Source organism: Miscanthus floridulus, chromosome 5, assembly GCF_019320115.1.
Source record: "Miscanthus floridulus cultivar M001 chromosome 5, ASM1932011v1, whole genome shotgun sequence".
NCBI classification, from domain to species: domain Eukaryota; kingdom Viridiplantae; phylum Streptophyta; class Magnoliopsida; order Poales; family Poaceae; genus Miscanthus; species Miscanthus floridulus.
Genome location: NC_089584.1, coordinates 102,030,987 through 102,057,223, shown reverse-complemented (window position 1 = coordinate 102,057,223; position 26,237 = coordinate 102,030,987). Strand labels below are relative to the sequence as shown.

The 26,237-nt window shown below is 47.0% G+C and overlaps 1 protein-coding gene and 2 pseudogenes across 1 annotated transcript; 1 reads left to right on the top strand and 2 right to left on the bottom strand.

The window, feature by feature from the left end:
- Positions 1-708: 708 nt before the first annotated feature.
- LOC136455027 (patatin-like protein 3) lies at positions 709-1,323 on the bottom strand (annotated as a pseudogene).
- An 18-nt stretch (positions 1,324-1,341) lies between these two features.
- Positions 1,342-4,049, bottom strand: LOC136455026 (transcription factor MYC2-like; annotated as a pseudogene).
- An 812-nt stretch (positions 4,050-4,861) lies between these two features.
- Positions 4,862-20,506, top strand: LOC136452801 (alliin lyase-like). Its single transcript, XM_066453397.1, has 5 exons — positions 4,862-5,230; positions 18,792-19,089; positions 19,173-19,468; positions 19,543-19,829; positions 19,935-20,506. Exons 1-5 carry the CDS (start codon positions 4,872-4,874, stop codon positions 20,162-20,164), a joined length of 1,470 nt encoding a protein of 489 aa, XP_066309494.1. The 5' UTR covers positions 4,862-4,871; the 3' UTR covers positions 20,165-20,506.
- Positions 20,507-26,237: the final 5,731 nt, after the last annotated feature.

Sequence of the window (26,237 nt, the reverse complement as noted above, 5' to 3'; positions counted from 1 at the left end):
CTTGTAAGGCCATCCCCTTCATCTATAAAAGGGGATCCGCTCTCTCCCAACATTCAAGTGAATCTAGATCCATTCAAGCCATTCCAAATTCATTAAATCGATCAAGTTCACTAGCACACAACCACAGAACCGTCAGGTTTAAACCTTAAGCATAGGCTTGAACACTTAGCTCATAGCGGAGCTCCTGTTGCTCTTGTCCCTTCCGACTGGACCTCTTGTACCCCCATCTTTCTCCTCCTCATTTATAACCCCATTGTAAACTTCGAGCACCTGGGCTCAGGATTAAAGTCACCGACCAACTCAAACTGGACATAGGGCACGTTGACTGAACTAGTATAAACCCTGTGTTATTGAGTGCTAGGCCACATCTGATCACAACGTATGATAAAACTACAAATATTTACTTGTTGGTCACTTTTTGCACCGACAATGACACTGTGCTAGAATTGCATTTTTGGACGGAAGTATTTTGCACTTTTAGGGGAAATTGGCTGGCGGACACCCAAAGTGGTGGTCGTTTGCTAGCGGACACCCAAAGTGAAGTTGTATGCTAGAAGACACTCTGGTTTGTTGTAATTATGCCAGAGGACACCGTGGGCCGGTTTCCACCAGTTGTTGAGAGAGAGAAATTCAGTTTGGACATCCGGTGCCCCTGAGCCACGTTTAGGTCTGGTTGGACCAGCTAATACTGACCCAAGCTAGGACCAGCTACTCCGCCATGGTGTCCAGCCGCTCGCCGTTGGTCTACGCCATCAGCTTCTTGCCATGGAATAGCACCGACTCCATGCCCCGCTCCACCAGTGCTGCCTCCGCCGTCTTGCCACCGGGTGCAATGCCGTTGCCCTGGATGCGCATGTAGTTGGTCGCCCTATTCTCCCCGAATGCCATCAACACGGCCTGGTCAACCTACAAAACAAAAACAAACCGCGAGCGACGCACTGTCAGTCCTGTCCTGTCTTGTCCGTTCATTCGTTTCAACTGCTACCTGTTCGAGAAATGGTGCCAGTCATCTAGGCAGGCAGGCTCACTCACCATGTCAGCCTGGCAGGCTCCGGCGATGTGCAGGAGGCTAGAGGATGAGGGGCGACCTAGCGAGGAGGCAGCGGCGGGCACGCTCCTGCTGAGGGACATCACCATGAGGTTGGCCACGCCTGTGGCAAAGGGGAACTCGCGCTTGTTGTCGAGCACGTGCGTCAGCGCCATGGCCATCGAGTTAGCCACAGCGGCGGACGCGTCGCCGGTCCCCACCGCGGCGCGCAGCTTGGTGCGCCCGTCCAGTGACGCCACCTCCATGTGGTTCAGTGGCTCCTCGTGCTCGTTCATTGGCTTTCGCCCGTGCTTTCACGGCCGCTTCTCTGCCTCCGATGGCGGCGCCACAACACGGCTGCTCTCCACCTCGTGCACAGACGCGTCCAGGTCTGAGTGGTTGGACTCCGACTTGGCCAGCGTGCCCATGCCCGTCGACAGCCACGTAGTGGGTGTCGATAAGAAGGATAGCATGCCCTGCTTCATTTTCGCTGCTGGGTGGTGGTTGGTGTTGCTCGGCCAGGAGGTCGCCACCAAGGAAGAAGGGTTGGACGCAAAGTCGAAGAAATTGAGCTCCCGGTGGAATGGGCCCTAGTGAGCCTGATTCTGGTGTTGGTGCTGCCGCTGTGGTGCAGCGGCTGACGCCAACGGGGGTGGCAACGTGTGCATGGATGGACTAGGGTTCTCTGTGAGCGTGCTCATGCTCGTGTTCTTAAAATGGATCTATGGCGGAGGCGGAGGTGGAGGTGGCGGCTTGGAGATGGAGGTCTCGGTCGACGGGTGCGATAAGGAATCCTTGATGTCCATGACTGGTGTGTCGGCAAGCCATAGCACGGAGGGGTCCATCTCCGCCTAGTCGACTCTAGCCGTGGGCTGCTGCTGTGATGTCGCCTGAGGCTGCATGGGCGGCCATGAGCCACCCCCTGCTCCGCCCCCGAAGAGCGAGCGGATCTTCACCATGCTCTCGGTGGTCTGGAACACGACGTCGGTGGAGCGGAGCTCGAGCACCCCGGTGCTGACAGGGAAGCAGACCATGGTGCGGAGGCCGAAGTTGTAGGCCTGGCGCGTGCGCTCGCACGGCGCAGAGGAGAGGCCAGAGGCGATCCTGGTGGGCTGGCCGGTGAAGAGCGCCTGCCCAGGGAGTCCCATCCCGTTGAGAAACAACTATGTCAAGGAGATGAGTAAGAACCACTCGGTGTCGGTGACCTCCTCCTCGGGCGCGACCGCGGCACCGGATATGAGGGAGTTGAGCTCGCGAAGCATGCGCTTGTGAAGACGAGCCGGTTAACCAAACTAGTCTTGGGTCGGTTATTAACTGGTCCAACCAGACCCAAATGTGGCTCAGGGGCACCGGATGTCCAAACTGAATTTTTCTCTCTCAACCGGTGGAAACTAGTCCGCGGTGTCCTCTGACATAATTATAACAAACCAGAGTGTCTTCTAGCATACAGCTCCACTTTGGGTGTCCACCAGCAAACGACCACCACTGTGGGTGTCCGCTAGCAAACCAGAGTGTCTTCTAGCATACGCTCCACATTTATTATGGGCATGATGAATTGCTCGCAATCCGAGCTCAGATCATTACCATTATACCCCCTACCATAGTACCACTAGTGTCGGTGTTTTGAATCATCGACTAGTAAATTTGTGACTTGCGCGTCTGGCCCGGATGGTATGCTCGGAGGACACAAGAATTTATACTGGTTCGAGCGGAATGTCCCTATGTCTAGTCTGTCGCTGCTCGTGTTACCGGCACTAGTTTGTAATATGGGTTACAAACGGTCGAGAGAGGGAGTAGGTCCCAAGTCTCTGGTGAAAGGGTCGAACGGAGGTGAGTCTCGTTGAGCTCGTTCTGCCATGCCCTTTTGTGGGGCATCCTACTTTCCCTTTTATAGATGAAGGAAAGGTGCAGGTTACACGAGAGAGAGAGAAGCGAGGAGGAAGAAAGCCTCTAGGGTTGTGGTGCCCTTCATCTCCTTTACGCGGGTCCCGCCGGTCCTATAAATGATGATGGGGATGGCTCCATGTTGCGACCATGTTCATCACTGGCGCTATACGCGGGCATCGTCAGCCGATCGTGGCTCTCTATTCCATCCCAGCGGACGGCATGGTTAGCGGATACCCCCGTCGGAAGTCGTACGGGGATTAGGTAGCATAGCGCCGGCATGCTCGACACTGATGGCGACGTGAGTCCTCAGGTATGGTTCGTCGTGGCTGCGGGTCACGTCAAGACGCGCCTACTCCCTTTCTGGTGTTAGAAGTTTGACTCTGGGTTCATACCAAGGTTTAAAATAGCGGGCTATTGCAAATAGCGGCATCTTTTTTCTATAAGCTATAAAGCTATAGCGCAGCTACAGCGGAGCTATGACAGATAACGGTTTTTACGAAAACCATAAAAAATCAAGTAATTATTTCATAAAAACACAAGAATCGTGAAAATTACTGAACACAAATATGTTTTCAAGGCTTTAGGAGTCTAGGGAATATTATTTAACATGGCATTATAGTACAATTTGTGAGACTCAAGTGTTCAATTTTTTAAAAGATCAACTTAACAGCAAAAGATAAATATATAATAAGTAGATTGTCACTCTAAAAGCTAAAGTTGAAATAGCAGCGCTATTTTGAAGTCACAGCTAATCAATTTAGCGACATTAAAGCATAATATAGTGGTTATAAATGACATAGCGGAAAAATAGAAATAGCGTAGCGGAAGCTCTCTCCAGAGGCTATAGCGGCGCTATAGCGTTGTTATAGCCCGCTATTTAAATTGATGGTTCGTACTCTTAAACCTGTAGTGATGGGAGGCGTTTTAGACCCCCGTCGGGCGAGGCGAAATCCTCCTTCCATAGGTCTGGTGAGGCGAAGTCTGTGCCCGAGGGGTTGGGCGAGATGGAGCCCACGCCCTTGGCGTCAGACGTGACGGAGCCCACGCCCTCAGGGTCAGACGGGACGAAGCCTGCGTCCGACAGGTCGTGCGAGATGGAGCGCGAGATGGAGCCCGCGCCCTCGGAGTCAGGCATGACGGAGCCCGTGCCCTCGGGGTCGGACGAAACGGAGCCCGTACCTTCGGGGGCTCGTGAGACCATAATATGCTCTTGACCATCCGGACGAGTTAGCGTTCGCGGCCATCAACTTTCTTCTTCCAGTTATCTCTAATACTGATACCCAACAGTAACTCCTGAGCCTACGGAGGAGTCGAATACTTTTTTGGAGGCTTTTTCATACGGAAAGATTATGACAGTTTTGATCTCTCTGTGCGGACCATGGGATATGGATCTTCCTTCTTCTGGATAGTAGCGCTGTGTTTAGTTTGGGAAATTTAGAAATTTAGCTACTGTAGCACTTTCGTTTTTATTTGACAATTAGTGTTCAATCATAGACTAATTAGACTCAAAACGTTCGTCTCGCGATTTTCAATTAAACTGTGCAATTAGTTTTTTTTCTATATTTAGTGTTCCATACACGTATCGCAAGATTCGATGTGATGGCTACTGTAGCACTTTTTAAAAAACTTTTTAGAAACTAAACACAGCCTGGATATCACTGCCATGTTAAATTAAGGCCCTGTTTAGTTACACCCAAAATACCAAATTTTTCAAGATTCCCCGTCACATCGAATCTTTGACACGTGCATGAAGCATTAAATATAAATAAAAAATAAAACTAATTACACAGTTTAGACGAAATCCACGAGACGAATCTTTTAAGCCTAATTAGACTATAATTAGACACTAATTACCAAATAACAACAAAAACGCTACAGTATCGTTTTGCCAAAAATTTTAGCATAATATATATACACTTGGTTCTGACTTCTGAGAAATCAGAGCAGACACTCAATAATGGAGACGGGTGGTGGACGGCAGCACGCAACACGAGGACCTGCCGGCCTCGGCCTCCCGCTGGGCCTCGCCTACTCATCGCTGCTCCTCAACGCCGTCTTCCTCGCGCACCACTTCATCCTCTCGCCGTCGCTGCTGCTCCGTGACAACGACGGTGGCGGCAGCTGCGGGCTCACCTGGTCTCTGCAGGCGGCCAGGGAGGCCGAGGCGGTGGCCGCCGTCGAGTGCTCGGGCCACGGGCAGGTGTTCCTCGATGGTATCACCGGCGAGGACGGGCGGCCCGGGTGCGAGTGCAACAGCTGCTTCGGCGGGCCGGACTGCTCCCTTCGCACGCCCAACTGCACCGCCGACGCCGACAGGTATCGCGTGCTTCTGCTTCTGCTTCTGCTTCTGCTTGCGTTGCTTGTTTCAGCTGGGCGAGCACTCTAGCTTCTCTCGTGTCCATGATGGCAAGTAGAGACGCATAATTTTTGCCTGCTCTGAGTACTATTATTAGCTTGAAACAAATTATACTTTAGGTGTTGTTTGCTTCCACCGCGGCAACCTTAATAACACAAACGAAACAGCTACCAGCGTCAACGCAAAAGGTGAATCAACGATTACCTTCTTTCAGCCTGTTCGAAGGCCGTAAACGATCGTGGATTATTTACTGCTGGCTGGTTTGATCGAGTGGTAATAACGGGAAGCAGATTTTCCTCTCTTCTTTTTAGGCCCTTGCCCTAACGATTATAATAAATAATCAAATTATATAATTTTGGTCTAAACAAGATTTATTATACGATGGATTATTATAATCAAAACTCTTAATTACTATAGTCCCATAGTCTAGGTGAGACCAGATAGTGGATTATAGGTTCTCTGGAAGTCGAACTTTCCCCAACGATGTCCAACTTACCAAACTATAAAAGATAAGATAGAAATCTCTCGCTTTAACCAATCATAATTGACCACCATAATCTGTCGATCCAAACACTTATTGTAAATCTATAATCTTGATTATAATAATCTTATGTATAATCCATATTATAATAATCGAGGTGTGATCCGGGAAGGCCCTTATTAGGACAGTTTCAATAAATAGTTTTCATGGCAAGGTAATAATGTATTTATTGGAATTAAAGAGAAGAGAGAAGAAATGACTTGAAATTATTTACATTGTTGGACTATTGTAGCCACTGTAGCAGAAACTAGATAAAAGCTCTAAAAATACTTGTTTCTCCGGCCTCATCATTTACCTTATTCATTTTGTTGAAAATAATTTTATTTGACAGCTTCGTTCGTGCTATAATGTTTGCTTGTCTTATAATACTTTTTAGTTTTTTTTTTCAACCAGAACATTTTTTTTTCTCTTACAACAAATTAGTCAAAACGTGTTTCGGCTTTTTCTTACTGTGTTTTGGTCGGAGCACTTTTGTGGACACCAGCTTCAACTTGCGAGTTTGCGTGGGTGATGATTGGGAGGGACACGTGGGCCATGGACGGATACGTACAGCCTTAGCTTTTTGTTTAGTGCGGAGATGCATCCACATATTAATTAATACTAGCTAAAATTAGGAGTATTAATAAATTCTAACACATCTAATAGATGAATTAACTATTAGTACTCCCTCAAATAAAAAACATAAGGTATCTGTAAGTATTTAAACCTAAATTAAAAAGAACTCTAGGAATAAATCCTCTAAAAGACAACATGCACATGTGTAGAAACCTTTAATGTTTATCATAAGCTCAAATATGTAATTATAAATGATATACATCATTTATTTTACCATATACTCCCTGTCCATGAAAGAATGAATTTCTAACAACTTTAGGATAGATTAGTAAACAAGATAAAAGACCATGTTGCCCCTCATTAAACTGTTTAACCTTAATAGTTCTCAAGTTATCGAGAATTTTAATTGAGTAGCGCCGTTTGGAGTATCCAATAGCAGCGCAGAAAGGACAATAAAAGCACCAGGTGTTAAATGAGACCCAGACTACAAGAGAGATTAATGTGGATCAGTGGACTATCCATCTTCAGAAATCGATTCTTTTGGAGACAAAATTTGGGGCTAGAATTTGATTTTTTAAGAGATAGAGGGAGTAATGTCTTAAAATTGCTTGAATATCTTATATTTAAGAATGAAGAGAGTAGATGGCTACTGACTAAATACTCCCTCCATCTGGAAATTCAAGGCACTGAGAGCATCTCCAAGTGTTCCCAACAAAGTCTCCCAATCTATGATTTTTGGCAAGAATAGAAAACTATCTCCAAGAGTGAAAGGACCTAGGATGCCGCCTAGATGGGGGTGAATAGGCGTTTCTGAAAATTAACACCTTTAAATGCGGAAATGATTAGTAAAGGGAGTTTCTAAAATGGAAACTCCAAATAAAGAGTAGTATCACACCTCACAAGTTAGCCACAGAGTATGTAGAAGATACTAAATAAATCTAGGAGCCACAATCCTACAACACAACGATTAGCGCAAGGATCAAATAAATTCAGCACTGAGCTCTAATACCGGACGTGTCCGGTAGGTATACCGGACGTGTCCGGTATGCGCGTGTTCTGCAGAACAGCCTGGCACAGTGACCAATACCGGACGTGTCCGGTATACACGATTTTAGCAGAACAGCCCCAAACTTGCTCCATTCGATTTCTATCTTTAAACCAAACTGCAGGTATCTACTGGAGATGACAGTAAACACAGAGAACCTGCACAAGAGCTAGAGCAATACAAATATCGAATGAAATGTAAATTGAGACACGATATTTGTTTTACCAAAGTTCAGACTCGTTCGAGTCCTACTCTCCGTTGAGGGGGCTGCGGGCGACCCAGCGAAGGTCAGCCCTAGAGGGTACCACGAAGGCCACTCTAGCCAGAGTCTTTTTCAACTCCTTTTTCTTCGTCCACTAGATGCTTCTGAGGCGGCGGAATCGATCGTTACAAACTTTCCGAGGCACACCACAATCTCTCGGGTGCTCTCCGGCGACGCCTAACCGTCTAGGATCGAAGAGTCCAAGAGTAACAAATGCGAATCACGAGATTGACAATATGCACAAGTGCTCAAGTGGTTGGATTACTCTCTTTTTGAATTTCACTCAACCCATAATTTGATTTGGTATGACTTACACTGCGCCAACGGTAACTAAGTTACAGTGAAGTTATGAGGCGTCGGAACTCCCGATAAATGTCGGAACTCTCGACCATCGGAACTCTCGACTCACGTCGGAACTCCCGACCCTCAGCAATTTTGAAAACCATGTAACTAAGTTGAAGTTTGTGAGATGTCGGAACTCCCAACCCTCAAGGCTTTTGAAAACTAGCCATTGGTCTCTGGTCATGCATACCGGACATGTCTGGTATGACCAGGACAGCGAACCCTCCTAGTCAGTTAAAGTGCGAGACATCAGAACTCCCGACCCTCGGAACTCCCGACTTGCATCGGAACTCCCAACGAACCAACCCGAGAACAACAGTTTTAGCACTGCTGGGTAAATACCGGACATGTCCGGTTGCCAGACCAGCAAAGATAAAGTTAGCTCTTTTATCGCTCAAATACTCAAAACTCACATGGGTTGTCTTGAGCACTTATGAAACATTATCTATCAACATGATGTATCCCTCTTAATAGTACGGCATACCTATTAAACTCAAGATCAAAGAAAAATGAATTTATATCACTTGAGTTGATCTCTTTAGAATTGATGCCGTTCCTTCCAATCTTCATCAAGTAAGGGTGCTAACATGTTGATGTTGATCTTTTCACTTGAGCATAGCCATCTTGAGCATGTGACTTGATTTCATACATCAAATTTGAATAATCCCAAATATATCAAGTCACTTCCATCAAACACTCCAATAGTGATTTGATCCTTCACATAAACATGAACATCATAGCTTGATTAGTACCTCAACTAAATGCAAGTACTTCCTTCTTCACCCTAGCTAGGTTCTTCGGCCACCAAGCCGTCGCTTGCCCTTCACCCTTGCTTAGTACCTCGAAGTCTTTCCTTGCTATCTTCACTATCTCAAGTCATCAAGTCACATCTTGTGTTGAATCATCCATTTATGTATTGTTATCTTTTTTATTTTAATTTAGCAAGCTTTAAATATGAGACCAATCCATATGCAATCCCTTATGCCTCATTAATTAATTCTTACAAGCTTGCTTTCAACTAGTACATGGAAATCCCACAATAATTAAGCCTTTACATGAATTCCATTTGCATTGTTGTCTTATGCTTGAACTAGATTGTTTACACAACAACACATCATTTTGGCTTTCATTAAGTACCTATGACATAACCTATTACATGTCCACACTTAGCAAACGGGTTAGTCCTTTAATCACGTTATCATTTAATCATCCAAAACCCACTAAAGGGCTAGATGCACTTTCAATCTCTTTCTTTTTGGTGATTGATGACAACTTGATTAAAGCTTACACAAGGATATAAACATTTAAACTTTTGGGTTCAATGATTTATGAGAGGCTCCCCCTTAATATGTGCTTATGATTAGAATTCACAAGATGACCTCAAATGTCAATTGCACATACTAAAACATATATGAGACTCCCCCCTAAATCATTGCATCCGTGGGGTGCATGTGTGTGTGACAAAGTGAAACCGTGATGCATATGACAAGATATATCACACAAGAATAAATAAAAAGGCATCACATCAAATATTTTCATTCTAGCATGCATAGTCCTTATGAGAATAAATATAACACATGTAATTCACACATAGCACTCATTACAAATTTTCTCAAGTCCAGAAACCACTGATATATAAATAAAGATCATGTCTCAAGAGATACATAGATAAAGCATAAGTAAGTCTCATCTCTCACATGATACAATCTATTTCAAATCCAAGATACATCAATGAAGCTCAAAAATAAGAAACTACAGCCTGTAGTACATATCTTCAGGTACAAAGATAAGCAAATAAAACTATCCTAAAGCTTTAATCAGTCTCTCTCCTCCTTTATCATCTATCACCATAGAGGTCCAACAATGACATACTAAGGACAAAGGGGCTATAAGCTGTCACTGAAAGCTAAGATCACTCATCATCATCATCATCTCTACCAGCCTCCTCGTCATCAGAGCGTGTAACACCGGCTGGACGAGAACCATCCGCACCAGATGGGTCATAGCCACCAGACCCATAGTAGCCACCACCACCAGTGAGGTCACTCCACTAGTCTAAAGCATAGTCGTCTGTAGTGCTGGGACGTGGCTGAGAGTGAGTAGGCATACGAGCCTAAAGTGGTAGAGTGTCAGGGTGCTCAGGTGTCTGCTGCTGCTGTCGTTGAATAAACTCAACATACTCTCTATCATATCTGGCCTGCTGCTGTTCCTCTGTCTCAGACTCACTAGCTGCCTCATCTAATAGTGGAGACCTAGGAGGATCAAGCTCAAGCCTAGAAGCAATTTGCTTCAAGGTTGAGTGTCCTTCCTCCTAGCCTCCCTCTCCTTCTGCTGCCTGGTCTAGATGTCTCGGCACATCCCAAATATGGAGCTGAAGAGCCTATGGATAGGCGAGGGAGGACTACCACGACGTGAAGAAGAACATGAAGGGGCATGTGGTGGAGGTGAAGCTCCTGCTGGTGCACCACTCCTAGGTGCATCTGCCTCTGGTGCTGTTGCTCCTCCTTCTAGTCTTGCTAGAGGTAACCCTGTCTCAGGCAGATCTGCAACAATCTTCAGGGCCTTGTGAATCTTATCATACTCAAATGTGTGCCATGTCACCTGCTCAATCATATACATGATATAAGGAGCAAAACCATAGCCCTTGAGGGGCCTCTCTCCCACGCTTCTAATCTCGGACCAAATAAAGTCAAACATGTTGCAGGGCCGAGCATCAGGTGCCATCATGTGGAGTAGGTTCCTGGAATAATCTGCAATGTTGCCCTTGTCTCTACCCTTGCAGTCAATAGTCTTCCTGAACATCCTGTCCAGGTATCTATAGGTAGGGTGCAGACCTAGAACCTTCCCCACTGCTGCTCTCTCACCACCTAGAGGGTACATGTAGGCGAGCTGCTTAGAAGGTAACACCTGCTCGGTGTGGATCCTGTCCCTCTGGAGATCATCCTCTAAGAAGCCAAGCTGGGCGGCAAATACATCATAGTCAACACTATACCACTGACCCTCAAGCATCCAGTGCATCCACCTCTCATCCTCCTCAACAAATAGAGTAGCATAGAACTGAGCTACTACCTCTGTGTTTTAGTCATGATGGAATTTCATGATCTCATAAACCCCAGTGCACTAGCAAATAGCAATGGCATGATCAACTGAGGCCTTCTGCAACTCTCTAACATACTGCCAGTCAATCCACTGAGACCTGGCAATAACTGGGTTCCTCGTGAGAATCACACTAGAGTAGAAGTCCAGGTGAAAAGCTGTCTAGAAGCGGTGATCATACTGAATCTTAGGTAAGCCTCTTCGATCAACCCTTCGCTCATCTCTAGCTTTCCTGGTCATACCCTTTCCCCTGTAGTCAACTCTGGGAACATAGAAGGGCACATTGGGCAGACGTGTCTCAAGAAGTCCATAATGCATACCCTAACCAGGCTAGTGCTGAACAGGAGGAACTGACTTCTCCTCCTCAATCTCCTGCTCTTCATCTGAGCTTCCACCATCTGATCCTCTATCAGTGCTCTTCTTTTTTCTTTCATCTCTAGACTCCACTCTGAACTCATCAGTGTCAGTGTCAGAAGAAGAGCTCCCTGACCCCTCTACATACTGAGCTACTGCACTAGAGGCAGCCCTAGTAGACCTCCTGCTGGTCAGCTTGAATCCAGGATGCATTTCCTGTCTCGCCTTCTTGTACTTTTCAAGTGCTGGATCATGCCTGTGCTTGGACCTCGGCTCCTATCGTCCACTCATAGCTGTTGTCCTGTATTCAAAGATTTACAAGAAATTTTAGATACATGCCCAAAATTTAATCTCGAATTGCAATTTAGACGTAGAATCTTTGATCCATGGTTTTACATCCATCTTTGACACACAACTGTCAATAGGTTTGCAAAACGAATATACAAAAGAAGCTAAGCCTAACAAACAATTCTAGGATAGGATTGAATCAGAGGAGAGCAGAGAGCTTGCTCTGCTGGGCCATATCGAACATGTCCGGTAGCATACCAGACACGTCCGATATGGGCGACCAGCAACCCTAACTAGGGTTCCTTGATTCAAACCATCACGGATCAATTCTAAACTTTGGACATAGCTTCTATATCACCAATGCAGCATATTGACCGAAGGAATTTCAAAATCATGCATTGACCATGTAGATCGGATGAGGTCCGTGATTAGGGTACCTTGAGAGGAGAGATGAGAAGGTGATGAGAAATCCAAGTCCCCGGGCCTTCAATCTTGATGCAAGCCTTCTCCAATGCGTTCTCCTTCTCTCCTTTTTCTTAGTGAAGTCCTCGGTCACCCTAGGAGAGGAAGAAGTCGGCGGCTGGTTTGGTTGGAAGGAGACAAGCCTGTCTGGGCCAAAGAGGTACGCTCGGTTTTATAGCCCCGCTCATACCGGAACGTCCGGTATACGCGGGTTGGCCCAAGTTATTCCAAAATGTGTTGTCTCTCTTTCAATCCCCTTTTCTATTATTTCTCAGTCTAAAAAGGTATATAATCTTGATCCAAACCGAGTATCATCACTTTCCTTATCCAATGCCATAAAATAATTTTCTTTTATCCAAATATTTGGCATATACAAGATTTCGCTTGCTTGAGAGAGATAGAGTGAGACATAGTAGATTGTGGACTTAAGAAATCCATGTCATGTGTGATTAGCCAATCAAACAATCAAGGAGAGCTATAATCATCACATGACAAGGCTAGGTCACAAAGACCAAGATTCAAATAGTTTTTCAAATTCACACCACCTACACATGCTAGTTATGAGTTTTGAAAAATATCTCTCCTAAGTCACACAAATGCACGTTCTAACATATAAAGGGCCTTAGATGCATTTACAATGTATGTATGTAAACACATATCTTTGCCTTGAGCCCACAAGAATACCACTAAGAAGATAAACAACATGATGATGTTTATATTGACCTCAATTGTTAAATAATCATGCTAGATACATTTTCATTCAAAGAACTACAAAGAATGATAAATTTGTTTGTCAACAATGGTGCAAAATAGAAATTTAGCTCTCCCTAAATAAGTGCTTCAAGTAATTTGAATGACTTTCAACAAGCACTTTTATCCTATTAAGAAATTGAGAGCCAATTTTCCATTTTGACCATAAACCTAATAAAATTGCCATATTTACAATTGAGTTCAAGAGATGCTCACAATCCACTTAGTTTTGATAAACCACAAGCTTTTGAGTAAATTAAGGATATATGAAAATATACGGATCAACGACTCAGTTGTAATTCAAATTGTGTTCTAGTTGCTGCAATACCGGACACGTCCGGTAGGTATACCGGACACGTCTGGAATACACAGAATAGAAACACTCAGAATGTTGTCCCTGGTCATACCGGACACGTCTGATAGTAATACCGAACACGTCCGATAGGTGCAGGACAGAACCAATTAATTCGCTACCTGTGATTCTTCGTTTAGCTCTAGTATTTATTGTAAGCTTGCATCTTAATAAATGAATTGGTTTACTGGAGAGCCGTTAAAAGCATCATATGGCAAATATGATAAATTTCAAGTCAAGTTAATTAGCCACTTTTAATATTTCACAAATATACCTATTTGTGACCCTATTAAGCACAAAATAAATAAAGTGGCTATCCTATAAGGTTTAGGTACTTATTACCAATGGTGAGGATGAAATATATGATATATTTATTGAATTATCTTTGGGTCAACCATATAAGGAATTATGATAAGAATTGGTTGATAGATTGAGTGAATATTGTCAAATTGCTTGCTCAACCACCCTGAAGCCTTCATCTCATCACTAAGTACCTATATCATTAACCTAAGTACACTTTGGTACCTAACTCTTGTTGGGTCCTTTTGAGTTAGTCAACAAGTGCTTAGGCACCCAAATGGCTCTAGCACTAGTTTGTGGTGAACACATCACCTTGCTAGTGCTAACTCCATTTGTGGTCTTCCTAAGCTTATTATTATAAATAAATATGTTCGGCTTAGGTGAGTTACCATTTGAGCATTCATAGCTTAGATGCCCCTTTCTTCTACCAGCATAGCATATGCGGCCTTTGTTTGTTCTATGCTTGTTTTGCTTGTATAGACATCTATCAACCTTATGGCCCATCTCATTGCATCCATAGCATCTTCTTATTGCAACTTGGGTTTCCTTTCTTGCTTCTTTGTACATTGGGCATTTTTGGTAGGATGCCCTAATTTCTTGCTCATGAGATAAGTACTTTGTCCATCATTCTTTATTTGCTTGGTCTCCTTGGTAGAAGCCTTTTGATTGGCAGCTTCAACCTGGTCGGCCCAACTCTTGTGTGGACACATAGCCCACTCATGTCCATACAATCCACAACCATAGCACATCCTTTTTTCATGTTTCTTGCTCTTGGTTGTGTTGGCCTTACTTGAGATGTGATTCTTTTGTTGGCTTTGGAGGAAGCAAGGTTTGAACCCTTCTCAAGCTTCTTCACCATGTTATCACGGTTATCTTGAGAAGGTTGTGCTTTTTCCTTACACTTTAACCGAATCACATCTTTCTTTAATCTTTGTACTTCTTCTTTAAGCTCTATATTTTCTATAAGATTTAGCTCAATCGAAGATTGGCTTGCTTGAGAAGCACACTCATTAGTACAAGAAATATTTAATTGAGATGGTGTACTAGTGAGTGAATGTGTAAGAGGTTGAGAAAGTTTTATCGAGGTGATCATAACCTCATGAGCTACCTCAAGCATGAAGCTTGATTCTACTACTTTCTCATAAGAGCCCTTTAGATGAACATAATTTGCTTGTAGCATATTATATTTGCTTGATAGTTCATTTAACCTTGCCTTGAGCTTAAAGTTTTCCTTCTCTAGTTGTGAGACACTAGAAGAGGAGTTAGTAACTAAAGCATGCTCAATTGACAATTTTTTCATACCTTTCACTTAGAGCCTTTAGTTCTTCCATCTTGGAGATGAGAAACAATTCTTGCTTTTGAAGTGATTGCTCTTGCTTCTTGATCTCTTCTTCAAGCTCATCATTCTTTTCAACTATCTTCATGATGATGAACTTGTCTTTGCGGTTGAGATGATCAAGGTTGTAGTTGTCTTCAACTTCAATATCACTCTCATCATGATCATCTACTTGTGCTTTCTCCTTTTCTTGATTTTTCTTCTTACTCTTTTTCTTGCTTTTCTTGGCCATGAGACACAAGTAATGAGTATCATGAGATACTGAGGTTGGCTCATCACTTGGTCGCCACTGGGCTTGAGCATTGTTGCAAACAACAGCTTGCTGGTCTACTGCCTCGGCCATACCGGACACGTCCGGTAGGCATGTGCAGGCAAACAGCTGGTCATGTGCTGCTTGCACTTCTTGCTCCGACTCGGCGCTCTTGAGGTCTTGTGAGGCTTCATCGCTGTATGATGACACAATGGACATACTTTCCATTGACTCAATCTCAAGTACATCATCATATTTGGATTTTCCATATAAATCAAAAAGTCTAGTCCAAATGAGATGAGCACTCTCCGGAGGTGGTTGTCCATTGAAGATTGTCTCATCTTGAATCTCTACACTCAATGTACTCAAAATAATATTAATAGCTTGAGCATTGAGTTGCACGTATATCTCTTCCTCTTTTGATAAATTTTTATAGTTGCTTCAATCAACTATAGAAAGAGGTATGCTTGCATCCACAATATACTCAACAAGAGGACTAATGTCTCTAAAAGCATTGAGTACATGTATTGACCAAGTTAGAAAGTTTGAACCATTATTTTGGAGAAGCCCGGGCTCCAACTCGATAGGCGTCGACATCCTTTTCTCACGGCGGTGAAGCTTTAGGTGAGAACCTGGCTTTGAACCAATTGAAAGGACCTAAGATGCCGCCTAGAGGGGGTGAATAGACGTTTCTGAAAATTAACACCTTTAAATGAGGAAATGATTCATAAAGAGAGTTTCTAAAATGGAAACTCTAAATAAAGAGTAGTACCACCCCTCACAAGTTAGCCACAGAGTATGTAGAAGATACTAAATAAATCTAGGAGACATAATCCTGCAACACAACGATTAGCGCAAGGATCAAATATTCAGCACTGAGCTCTAATACCGGACGTGTCCGGTATGCGCGTGTTCTGCACAACAGCCTGGCACAGTGACCAATACTAGACGTGTCTGGTATGAATACTGGACGTGTCCGGTATACATGATTTCAGCAGAACAGCCCCAAACTTGCTCCCTTCGATTTCTATTTTCAAACCAAACTGCAGGTATCTACTGGAGATGATAGTAAACACAGAGAACCTGCACAAGAGCAAGAGCAACACAAATATCGAATGCAATGCAAATTAAGGCACGATATTTATTTTACCGAAGTTCGGACTCGTTCGAGTCCTACTCTCCGTTGAGGGGGCTGCGGGTGACCCAGCGAAGGTCAGCCCTATAGGGTACCACGAAGGTCACTCTAGCCGGAGTCTTTTTCAACTCATTTTTCTCATTCCACTAGATGATTCCGAGGCGGCGGGATCGACCATTACAAACTTTTTGAGGCACACCACAATCTCTCGGGTGCTCTCCGGCGACGTCTAACCGTATAGGACCGAAGAGTCCAAGAGTAACAAATGCGAATCACGAGATTGACAATATGCACAAGTGCTCAAGTGGTTGGATTGCTCTCTTTTTGAATTTCACTCAACCCATAATTTGATTTGGCAAATTTGATCAATCACTCACTAAGAGAGGATTGGGAGAGTTAGCAAGGCTCAAAAACATGTGTATATCAGCAGAATCAGCGGCCTCCAAAGGTGGAGGCTTGGGGGTATTTATAGCCCCCTTGGAAAAACTAACAGTTTTATATCCGTTGCAATACCGGACACGTTCGGTATGACTTACACTGCGCCAACGGTAACTAAGTTACAATGAAGTTGTGAGGCATCGGAACTCCCGATGAATGCCAAAACTCCCGACCCTCAGCAATTTTGAAAACCATGTAACTGAGTTGAAGTTTGTGAGATGTCGGAACTCCCGACCCTCAAGGCTTTTGAAAACTAGCCGTTGGTCTCTGGTCATGCATACCGGACATGTCCGGTATGAATATCGGACACGTCTGGTATGACCAGGACAACGAACCCTCCCAGTCAGTTAAAGTGCGAGACGTCGGAACTCCCGACTTGCGTCGGAACTCTCGACGAACCAACCCGAGAACAACAGTTTTAGGACTGCTGGGTAAATACCGGACACGTCCGGTATTGCCAGACCAGCAAAGATAAAGTTTGCTCTTTTGTCGCTCAAATACTCAAAACTCATATGGGTTGGCTTGAGCACTTATGAAACATTATCTATCAACATGATGCATCCCTCTTAATAGTACGGTATACCTATTAAACTCAAGATCAAAGAAAAATGAATTTATACCACTTGAGTTGATCTCTTTAGAATTGATGCCGTCCCTTCCAATCTTCATCAAGTAAGGGTGCTATCATGTTGATGTTGATCTTTTCACTTGAGTATAGCCATCTTGAGCATGTGACTTGATTCTATACATCAAATTTGAATAATCTCAAATGTATCAAGTCACTTCCATCAAACACTCCAATAGTGATTTGATCCTCCACATAAACATGAACATCATAGCTTGATTAGTACCTCAACTAAATGCAAGTACTTCCTTCTCCACCCTAGCTAGGTTCTTCGGCCGTCAAGCCATCACTTGCCCTTCACCCTTGCTTAGTACCTCGAAGCCTTTCCTTGCTATCTTCACCATCTCAAGCCATCAAGTCACATCTTGTGTTGAATCATCCATTCATGTATTGTTATCTTTTTTATTTTAATTTAGCCAGCTTCAAATATGAGACCAATCCATATGCAATCTCTTATGCCTCATTAATTAATTCTTACAAGCTTGCTTTCAACTAGTACATGTAAATCCTACAATAATTAAGCCTTTGCTTGAATTCTATTTGTATTGTTGTCTTGTGCTTGAACTAGATTGTTTACACAACGACACATCATTTTGGCTTTCATTAAGTACCTGTGAGATAACCTATTACCTGTCCACACTTAGCAAACGGATTAGTCCTTTAATCACGTTGTTATTTAATCATCCAAAACCCACTAAAGGGCTAGATACACTTTCAAAGAGTTTCCAATCCCATCTCCCAATCTTTTGGCATTTGGAAAAAAAAACATGGAACGCGCGGATATATTCGTGAGTGGAAGGCGCCTATACCGGTCCGCCAATCTGAAGGGCGTGAGAAAAATAAAGAGTAGAAAAAGGTTTATGATGCAAATGTACAGGAGAGAAAAAATATATAAAAATAGATAGGATAATTTAGAAATAGTATATGATTTTTTATATAAAATTGTCTTCTATATATTTTTTTGAAACTGTGAATTATTGGAACTGTTGAAAATGATCTTATTTATTCCTCCAAATACTTTTCGATGAGTTAGAAAATTCCATGCTTTTGCGAAGAAATTATTCGGAACTATTGGAGATGCTTTGACGCACACATAGCAGAAGCAGAAAAGAAATCTTTGCATGTCACAATTACCGGACAAAAATTACAGTCCTTTTTTGCGCTAATTGAAAAACTGTTAGTTCCTCCTGCCAGTACTAAACCGTTTCTGCTAATAATTAGCTAGGTAATTATTACCAGTAGATCCACGGCTAGCGTCGGCATGGTAAAACGTCATCGATGAAACCACAGTGGAGCGGAGCGCTCACAGTCCCGGGCCCCGGGCGTGCCGTTTGGTCTTTGGAGCTAACCATGTGCATGTGCTGACTGACGGTCGTGTTGTTTGTGGCAGCGGGAACCCGTTGTTCTTGGAGCCGTACTGGCGGCGTCACGCGGCGGCCAGCGCCGTGGTGTTCTCCGGGTGGCACCGCATGAGCTACACCACCACCGGCCGGTTCCAGTCCGTGGAGCTGGAGCGCCAGATCCGGCGCCTGCACAGGGCCGTGGGCAACGCCGTCGCAGACGACAAGCACCTGGTCTTCGCCAGCGGCTCGCTGCAGCTCATAAACGCGCTGGTGCACGCGCTGTCCCCGGACGCCATGGCCGCCAGGCCGCCGTCCAGAGTGGTCGCGGCCGCGCCGTATTACCCGGTCGGTCAGCCTTTTCAATCATCCATCCACCCGTCTAATTAAGGCAAGTCATTTCTTATGCTGAATCCATATATACCGTGCAGGCATACAGATTGCAAACCTCCATGTTCGACGGCCGTGAGTACAGGTGGGCCGGAACCACGGCCTTGTGGACCAACGCGTCACGGACGAACTCCACCGACGGCTTCATCGAGTTCGTCACGTCGCCTAACAACCCGGACGCCATGCTCCGCAAGCCCGTCCTCTGCAGCTCGGCGTCGGCGATCGTCGACCACGCGTACTACTGGCCGCACTTCACGCACATCCCTGCGGCCGCCGACGAGGACATCATGATGTTCACCATCTCCAAGCCATCCGGGCATGCTGGCAGCAGATTCGGGTATGTACGTCACGTGTGCATGGGCAGACAGAGTGACACACAACTCATCCTGCGCATTGCATTGCACGCTGCAGATGGGCGCTGATCAGGGATGACGAGGTGGCCCAGAGGGCGTTAGACTACCTGTCGAACAGCAACATGGGCGCGTCCCGGGACACCCAGCTGCGGATGCTGGGGATCGTCAGGTTCATGCTGGACAACCTGCACGGCAAGGACGACATCTTCGGCTTCGGGCACGACGTGATGCGCAGCAGATGGCTCAGGCTCAGCGCCGTCGTGTCGCGGTCCCGCCGCATCTCGCTGCAGAAGATCATGCCCCAGTACTGCACCTACTTCAACCGGGTCAGAGAGCCATCCCCAGGTGAGCCGTGAGCGTTTGGAAATTGGAACGGAATCCGATCATATCGAAAACGCTCGCATGCAGCTCACTCTGACGGCACTAACCGCCGGTGATTGAATTGGACAGCCTACGCATGGGTGAAGTGCGAGAGGGAGGAAGACGAAGACTGCTACGAGGCGCTGCTGAAGGCGAAGATCATCACGCGCTCCGGCGTCGAATATGAGGCGGGCAGCAGGTACACGAGGATCAGCCTCCTCAAGTCGGACGACGACTTCGACGTGCTCATGGAGAGGCTTCAAGATCTTGTCGATGCCGAGAAGTACGACGACGCTCCCAAAGGTTCCAGCTCAATGTGATGACGGTAATCCGTGGAAGCTTAATAAGTGGTCCGCCAATGCGGAAAGTACCAAATGCTAAACTCTGGGGTTCCATCGAGCCCATTGTTTTGTTTCTCGTGATATATAGCAGCTATGCGTAGTACTACGTTCAGCTAGCCGCTGATTGTTCTACAAATGCTAGAAGATGTACAAGATTGTGAAGAGGCGTGGTAAGAATAAGATACAGTCAATGCTGCCAAAATGCGACCAGCTAGGCGCTGATTGTTCTACAAATGTACTGGAACAGTCAACTAGAAGTTGACTGTGTTCCCATAGTATAATTAACTACCTATATTGGGATTGGCGCAAATTGTGCGGTCAGTATATTGTTCCATTTATACAACTTCATTTTTTCTCTCCTTGTCTGTAATAATGAATCATATGTTCTACTCTAACGTCAATGGTATTATTAATAGTTTTATTTAGACCAGTCTCAGTGGAGAATTTCATGGCGTTGTTTCTAAGATTGCCACATCACGTAGAATAAAATGAAACTTGGATGAAACACTCATTCTCAATGGAGAGTTTTATTCTACGGTTTCATAGACATTTAATTCCATGACTCATATAGAGTTGGTATTTGCGTCAAGAATATGAAACTCATTTCTTCTCTCTCTTCTTAAAAGCCTTGCCACATCATTAAAAATGTTTATGTGGCAGCTCATTAAATGCAAATGAAACTACGATCAGACTCCACTGAGACCGGCAGAAATAGAGGTTCAAGTGTTCAACCACGAGCGATCAGCACAGTATTTTAAATCAATAGCAGTACTGGGCTCACGTAATCAATAGCAGTACTGGGCTCACGAAATCAATAGCAGTACTGGGCCGTGTCACGGGCTACATAATGTGTGTACTAGAGCAAGTAGCCCAACCAGAATGCTATGACCATGTTTGGTTGCCACGCTGCGCATCTCGTATCCTTGGAGGCATCACCAAACACTGTACTTAAATCGACTTTTAAACTTGTTCTAGCTCAAATTGTTTCAAGTTAGATCAGATTTATAGAAAAGAGCACACATATTTATACACCAAATTAGTAAATGTATTTTCATAACATACTTATTATATGCCATAAATATTGTTAATATTTCCTATACAATTAGTAAAGTTTGACTTAGAGTGATTCTAAAAATTAATTTATTTTGAGGCAGAGGGTGTACTAGCTATGGCCTTAGGCTACCTCAAACATTTAAAAAAAAATGGTGTCAAGCTACCTAAAAAAAGAAAAAAAGCTATGGCCTTAGGCAGTGCCAATTTTTTGTCCAAATGTTATATTTGGTATGGACTTTAGGCAGTGCCAAATTTTGACCAAAGTAGTATGTTTGGTTCGTGGCTAAGTCGAATTCAGACTGAAAGAGGCTAATGACAGTACTCATGTCAAGTTTTATCAAAACCATAAACATGACTCGTGAGGTCTACATGTCACAAAATCTTATTCTATATTGAACTGTAAGGAATACCGCGGTTCAAACTTCAAACCGATTTGCAAGATTACACGCACTATCAAGTGTTTTGATTTGGAGTTCGTAATCCAAATAAGCAACACATTTATGTAACGAAGATTAGCGGCATGCTGACACGTTATTAGCTAGCTACCCCGCTGCTCATCTGGCCAAGCCAAAACGGAGCACAGGAAATCGTCGGCCGCCAGAGAAAACTGCTGCCGCATGCTGTACTGCTTCGGATCATATTCATAGTTTACTCTGGGTTAAGATCGCAGTAGCGTAAAAATTGTAAAAACGTAAATCCCTATGTGCCAAATGCCAAGCTACTCTGAAATGACAACTCAAGTCTCAAGGTCACCGTTGTGAACAAAAAGTCTTAAGGTCAGCATTAGCTTATGCGCTAGCAGTACTCTTTTCACACATACTACAAGCAAACAACAGCGACTCTTTTTTTCCCGGTCCATCCGAATCGCAGCCTGTTGCCCAACAAAGCTCGCGGGAAACCCCCAAACTGCCACCGCGTAAAGCTCTCAAAGTACTGCTGCGTACCGGGTACGAGACCAAATTAAAGCCACCTCCAGGCTCCAGTACGACGTACTCTCCAATATGGTACGTCGCCGATTACGTTTGCATGCTCCCGAGTCCCGACCTGCTGCTGCTACGCGCCTACGCGTGCCTGAGGCGAGCCCTTGCTGTCCACTGTCCAGCAAGCAGCCCACAGCATCTTGGCCCTGTCCTCAGCTAACGTCCTCGTGTCCTCTCCGCGCACGCCAGCCTGCGAGCTCGTGCATGCCGCCTGCGCGCCCCCGTGCCCCGACACGGCACGGCGCACACATGACCCGCATCCGCATCGGCGTCCTGCGCCGCGCGGGGCTCGTGTCTCTGTGATCCGCCCGTACCACGACGTCGCACGAGGGGTGGTGGTGGCCTTTCCCGAAGGCCGCGCGCGGCGGCGTCGTACGCGCAGACACCGGGCGTGCTGCCGTGCGTCGCGGTCGCGGACGGATTAATCTAACCAACCTCCCGGCCCGAGTCGCCCCTCGTCCGGTGCCGTGCCGTCCGGTCCGGCAAGGCCAGGCCAGGCCAGCCAGCTCGTGCCCACCGAGGCAGGCAGGCAGGGGCAGGGCACCCGATGCGTGCGGCGTGCAGGACGACACCCACCGCGAGGACGCGAGATTCTTTCCGTGCGTGCGTGTGTTCATTGCATCATCCGGTCTGGCCCGGTCCGGTCCAGCCGGACGCCCGGCCGGCGAGCTTCGTCGCACGTGTGGTTCCGGGCGGACTCGATGCCAGCGCCAGGACTATTAGCGCGGGCTAATCGATACACGTTGCACTCGGTTTCTTGCAGAGAAGGGCGCTGAGATGTACTCCTACTCCTGAAGCTACCTGCACGTGCATGCCGCCTGCGCGCCCCCGTGCCCCGACACGGCACGGCGCACACATGACCCGCATCCGCATCGGCGTCCTGCGCCGCGCGGGGCTCGTGTCTCTGTGATCCGCCCGTACCACGACGCCACCTGTTCTCGCGCGACGCCGCACGAGGGGTGGTGGCCTTTCCCGAAGGCCGCGCGCGGCGGCGTCGTACGCGCAGACACCGGCCGTGCTGCCGTGCGTCGCGGTCGCGGACGGATTAATCTAACCAACCTCCCGCCCCGAGTCGCCCCTTGTCCGGTAAGGCAAGGCCAGGCCAGCCAGCTCGTGCCCACCGAGGCAGGCAGGCAGGGGCAGGGCACCCGATGCGTGCGGCGTGCAGGACGACACCCACCGCGAGGACGCGAGATTCTTTCCGTGCGTGCGTGTGTTCATTGCATCATCCGGTCTGGCCCGGTCCGGTCCGCCGGACGCCCGGCCGGCGACCTTCGTCGCACGTGTGGTTCCGGCCGGACTCGTTGCCAGCGCCAGGACTATTAGCGCGGGCTAATCGATACACGTTGCACTCGGTTTCTTGCAGAGAAGGGCGCTGAGATGTACTCCTACTCCTGAAGCTACCTGCACGTCGGGAAAAGAAGTGTACGTACTGTTTATCTGCATCAGTGAGCCGTTTCAATCGCACGTCGTAAAAAGTCAACACGAACAGGACCGGGCTCATGCGATGTGAGAGTCCCGACACGTGCTCGGTATTTGCGTGCAAAAAACGTCTAAGCGTTGTCAAGTTGCCGACACGTCTCTTTCGGCCCGCCCGTGGCTCGGACAATTGGATGGGATCGGGGGTACGGGACGGATGGCTACATGCAAAGCAGCGTCACGTAACGTACCCTTGCGCACGGTAGCTTCGATGCCTAGGTGCGCGTGTACAGGACTGTACGGACCGGTGGGCCTCCAGATCCTCGACGGCACACTCTCTCCTCTGCCGCCAGACGTCGTTTCCCACTTGGTATACCCGTCTAAACGCTAGGGATCGATTGGAAAAACAAATCAACCAACCAAAAAATAATATATGTTCTGATAATTGATCATGAATAAAAATGAACGGCACAAAAAAAGTCCACGTTACCCTAATCAAAATATGAATAGAATGTATCAACATTAATGACAACATCCATAACCAAGGTTTTCTCATTTGTTTGAAAAACTTAAGTAACATTTTTTTTGCTGGGCCTCCTCACCGCCCCCTATCTCGCTAGGCCGGAAAGGCCAAGGGCCACACGGCCTTCCCTCCATCCTCATTGTCCAAGGCCGCTCCTTCTCAGTCTCCTTTTGCTTGGACCAGAAGGAGATTGGAGGGAAGGAAGGGGAGGGAGGAATCGATCTGCGGGCGAGTCACGCGACGAAAACAACATCCTAGCGCGCCCTTCAGCGATTGTCCCGCGTGCAAGCTCACCCCACCCCACCGAGACATACTTGCCATGCATGGGCGATGGCAGATCGAGGTCAGTGCCAGTGCCAGTGCGCAAACACAGCTGGGCGCACGCAAGTTGAGCGACCTGCGGACATTTGAGGTCGCCGAGACAGGTCATGTGACAGTGCGGACGGATGGATGGATTCGATCGAGCCTGGGGAACGCCCAGACGCCCAGTCCACGCGTTACCTGGGCTGGGTTTCCACTGGGTCTCGCCATGTGCGCTTTCAATATCCGGCGTTGCCGTCTGGGAATCGCACCGTCAGACTTCTCCGTGCCCATCTCATCTCAGACAGACTTCTCTATCGTTGTGAAGAAAGGGGCTGCAGCCTGCCGGGCAAGAGATAATTTTTAGGAGTATACTACTAGGCGCGACACGTGAGTTGTTCAGCCGTTGGTACGTATCAGATTGGTAGGCGCAATAGTAGTTTTGTTTTGTTTATCTCGTGCCGTCAGTCCTAGCCTCCTGTAGGAGCTAGCTACGCTCCGCTCCGGGCACTGCTCTTCGTAACGACAAGCAGCAGACCTAGCACTGCAGATGATGCAGTTGCAGCGACCTGCCGAGCACCGTGCTGATGCTGCTGCTGCAACGTGGTGGAATTGGAATGTGCCACGGGATGGCCAACGCTGGGCGTACTGCAGGTGGAAGCCGTGATCAGCACAAGGAAGAACTGGAGACTAGTGCCGCCGCGGATTGGTATTGTATGTCTCCACAGTTAGGAGGAGGAACACAACAGATTCCACAACACACGAGTCGTGAGTTGTGACCCAGATCCCACACTGTACCGCCGCTTTCAGGCACCAGGACATCAGGTGGCAATGTGGCATCCAATGATCCAAACCCCCCATCGGCCCAAGTTCGTCTGTCATCTATCATGCATGCATGCGCATCATATCCCCCCCACGGTTCCCCGGCAAACAGGCAAACAAGACAAACGGCCCCATTCTCCATCATGCCGCGCCTCCCTCCAATCCAAGCCTCGTACGTCCGGGAGAGGGACTGGGAACCATGGCCACACAAACGCACGGGCAACTACAGGCGGGGTTGACGCACTTGATGGCGTCGTTGCCGCTCGCTCGCTAGGGTGGCCTCCGTCCATCCAAGGCCCAATTGGCCAAAGCATCATCACGCACGTAGCGTTACCACTGGCAGCACAGTGGCGTACGTACGTACCCATCGTCGTCCGGTCACCTCACTGCCCATCCATCTGACCCGATCCGATCGAGTCCGTCCAACGGACACGGCTGGCCACAGGTCGCTCGCGGCAGTACGTACTCCCAGTACGTAGAGCAGGGGCCGGCGGTCGCGGTGTGACCAGTGATCTGATTGACCGCACCAAACGATGTACTCGTACTCCTATATAAGTATGGTGCACGCCGGCCGGGGGCGTCGCGCACGCGACGGGGACGGCTGTACCGGGATGCCGCGGCAAGGGCGCTTTCCGTTGGGGCCGCGTGCGCCCCCGACGGCGACGTCGATGGCTGCGTCCCACCTGTACACGACCGCGACCTGCCAATTGCCAAAGGCCAAACCGAGCGAGATGCATGGCCCGAGACCGAGAGGCTCCGGTCCTGCGTCAAACGTTCTGTCCAGTGCATGCCAGTCTTATGTCGCGGCTGCCTAGAAATCTGTGTGAGATTAGGCGTGGCCCTGGCCCTGGCCCTGACCCTCGTGTGATTTGATTTTGATCGACCCAGCTTGCTCTCCTAATCTGCTCGTGCTCGTCACCGTGTTGCCAGTTGCTGGGCGAGCTAATTCGGTGAA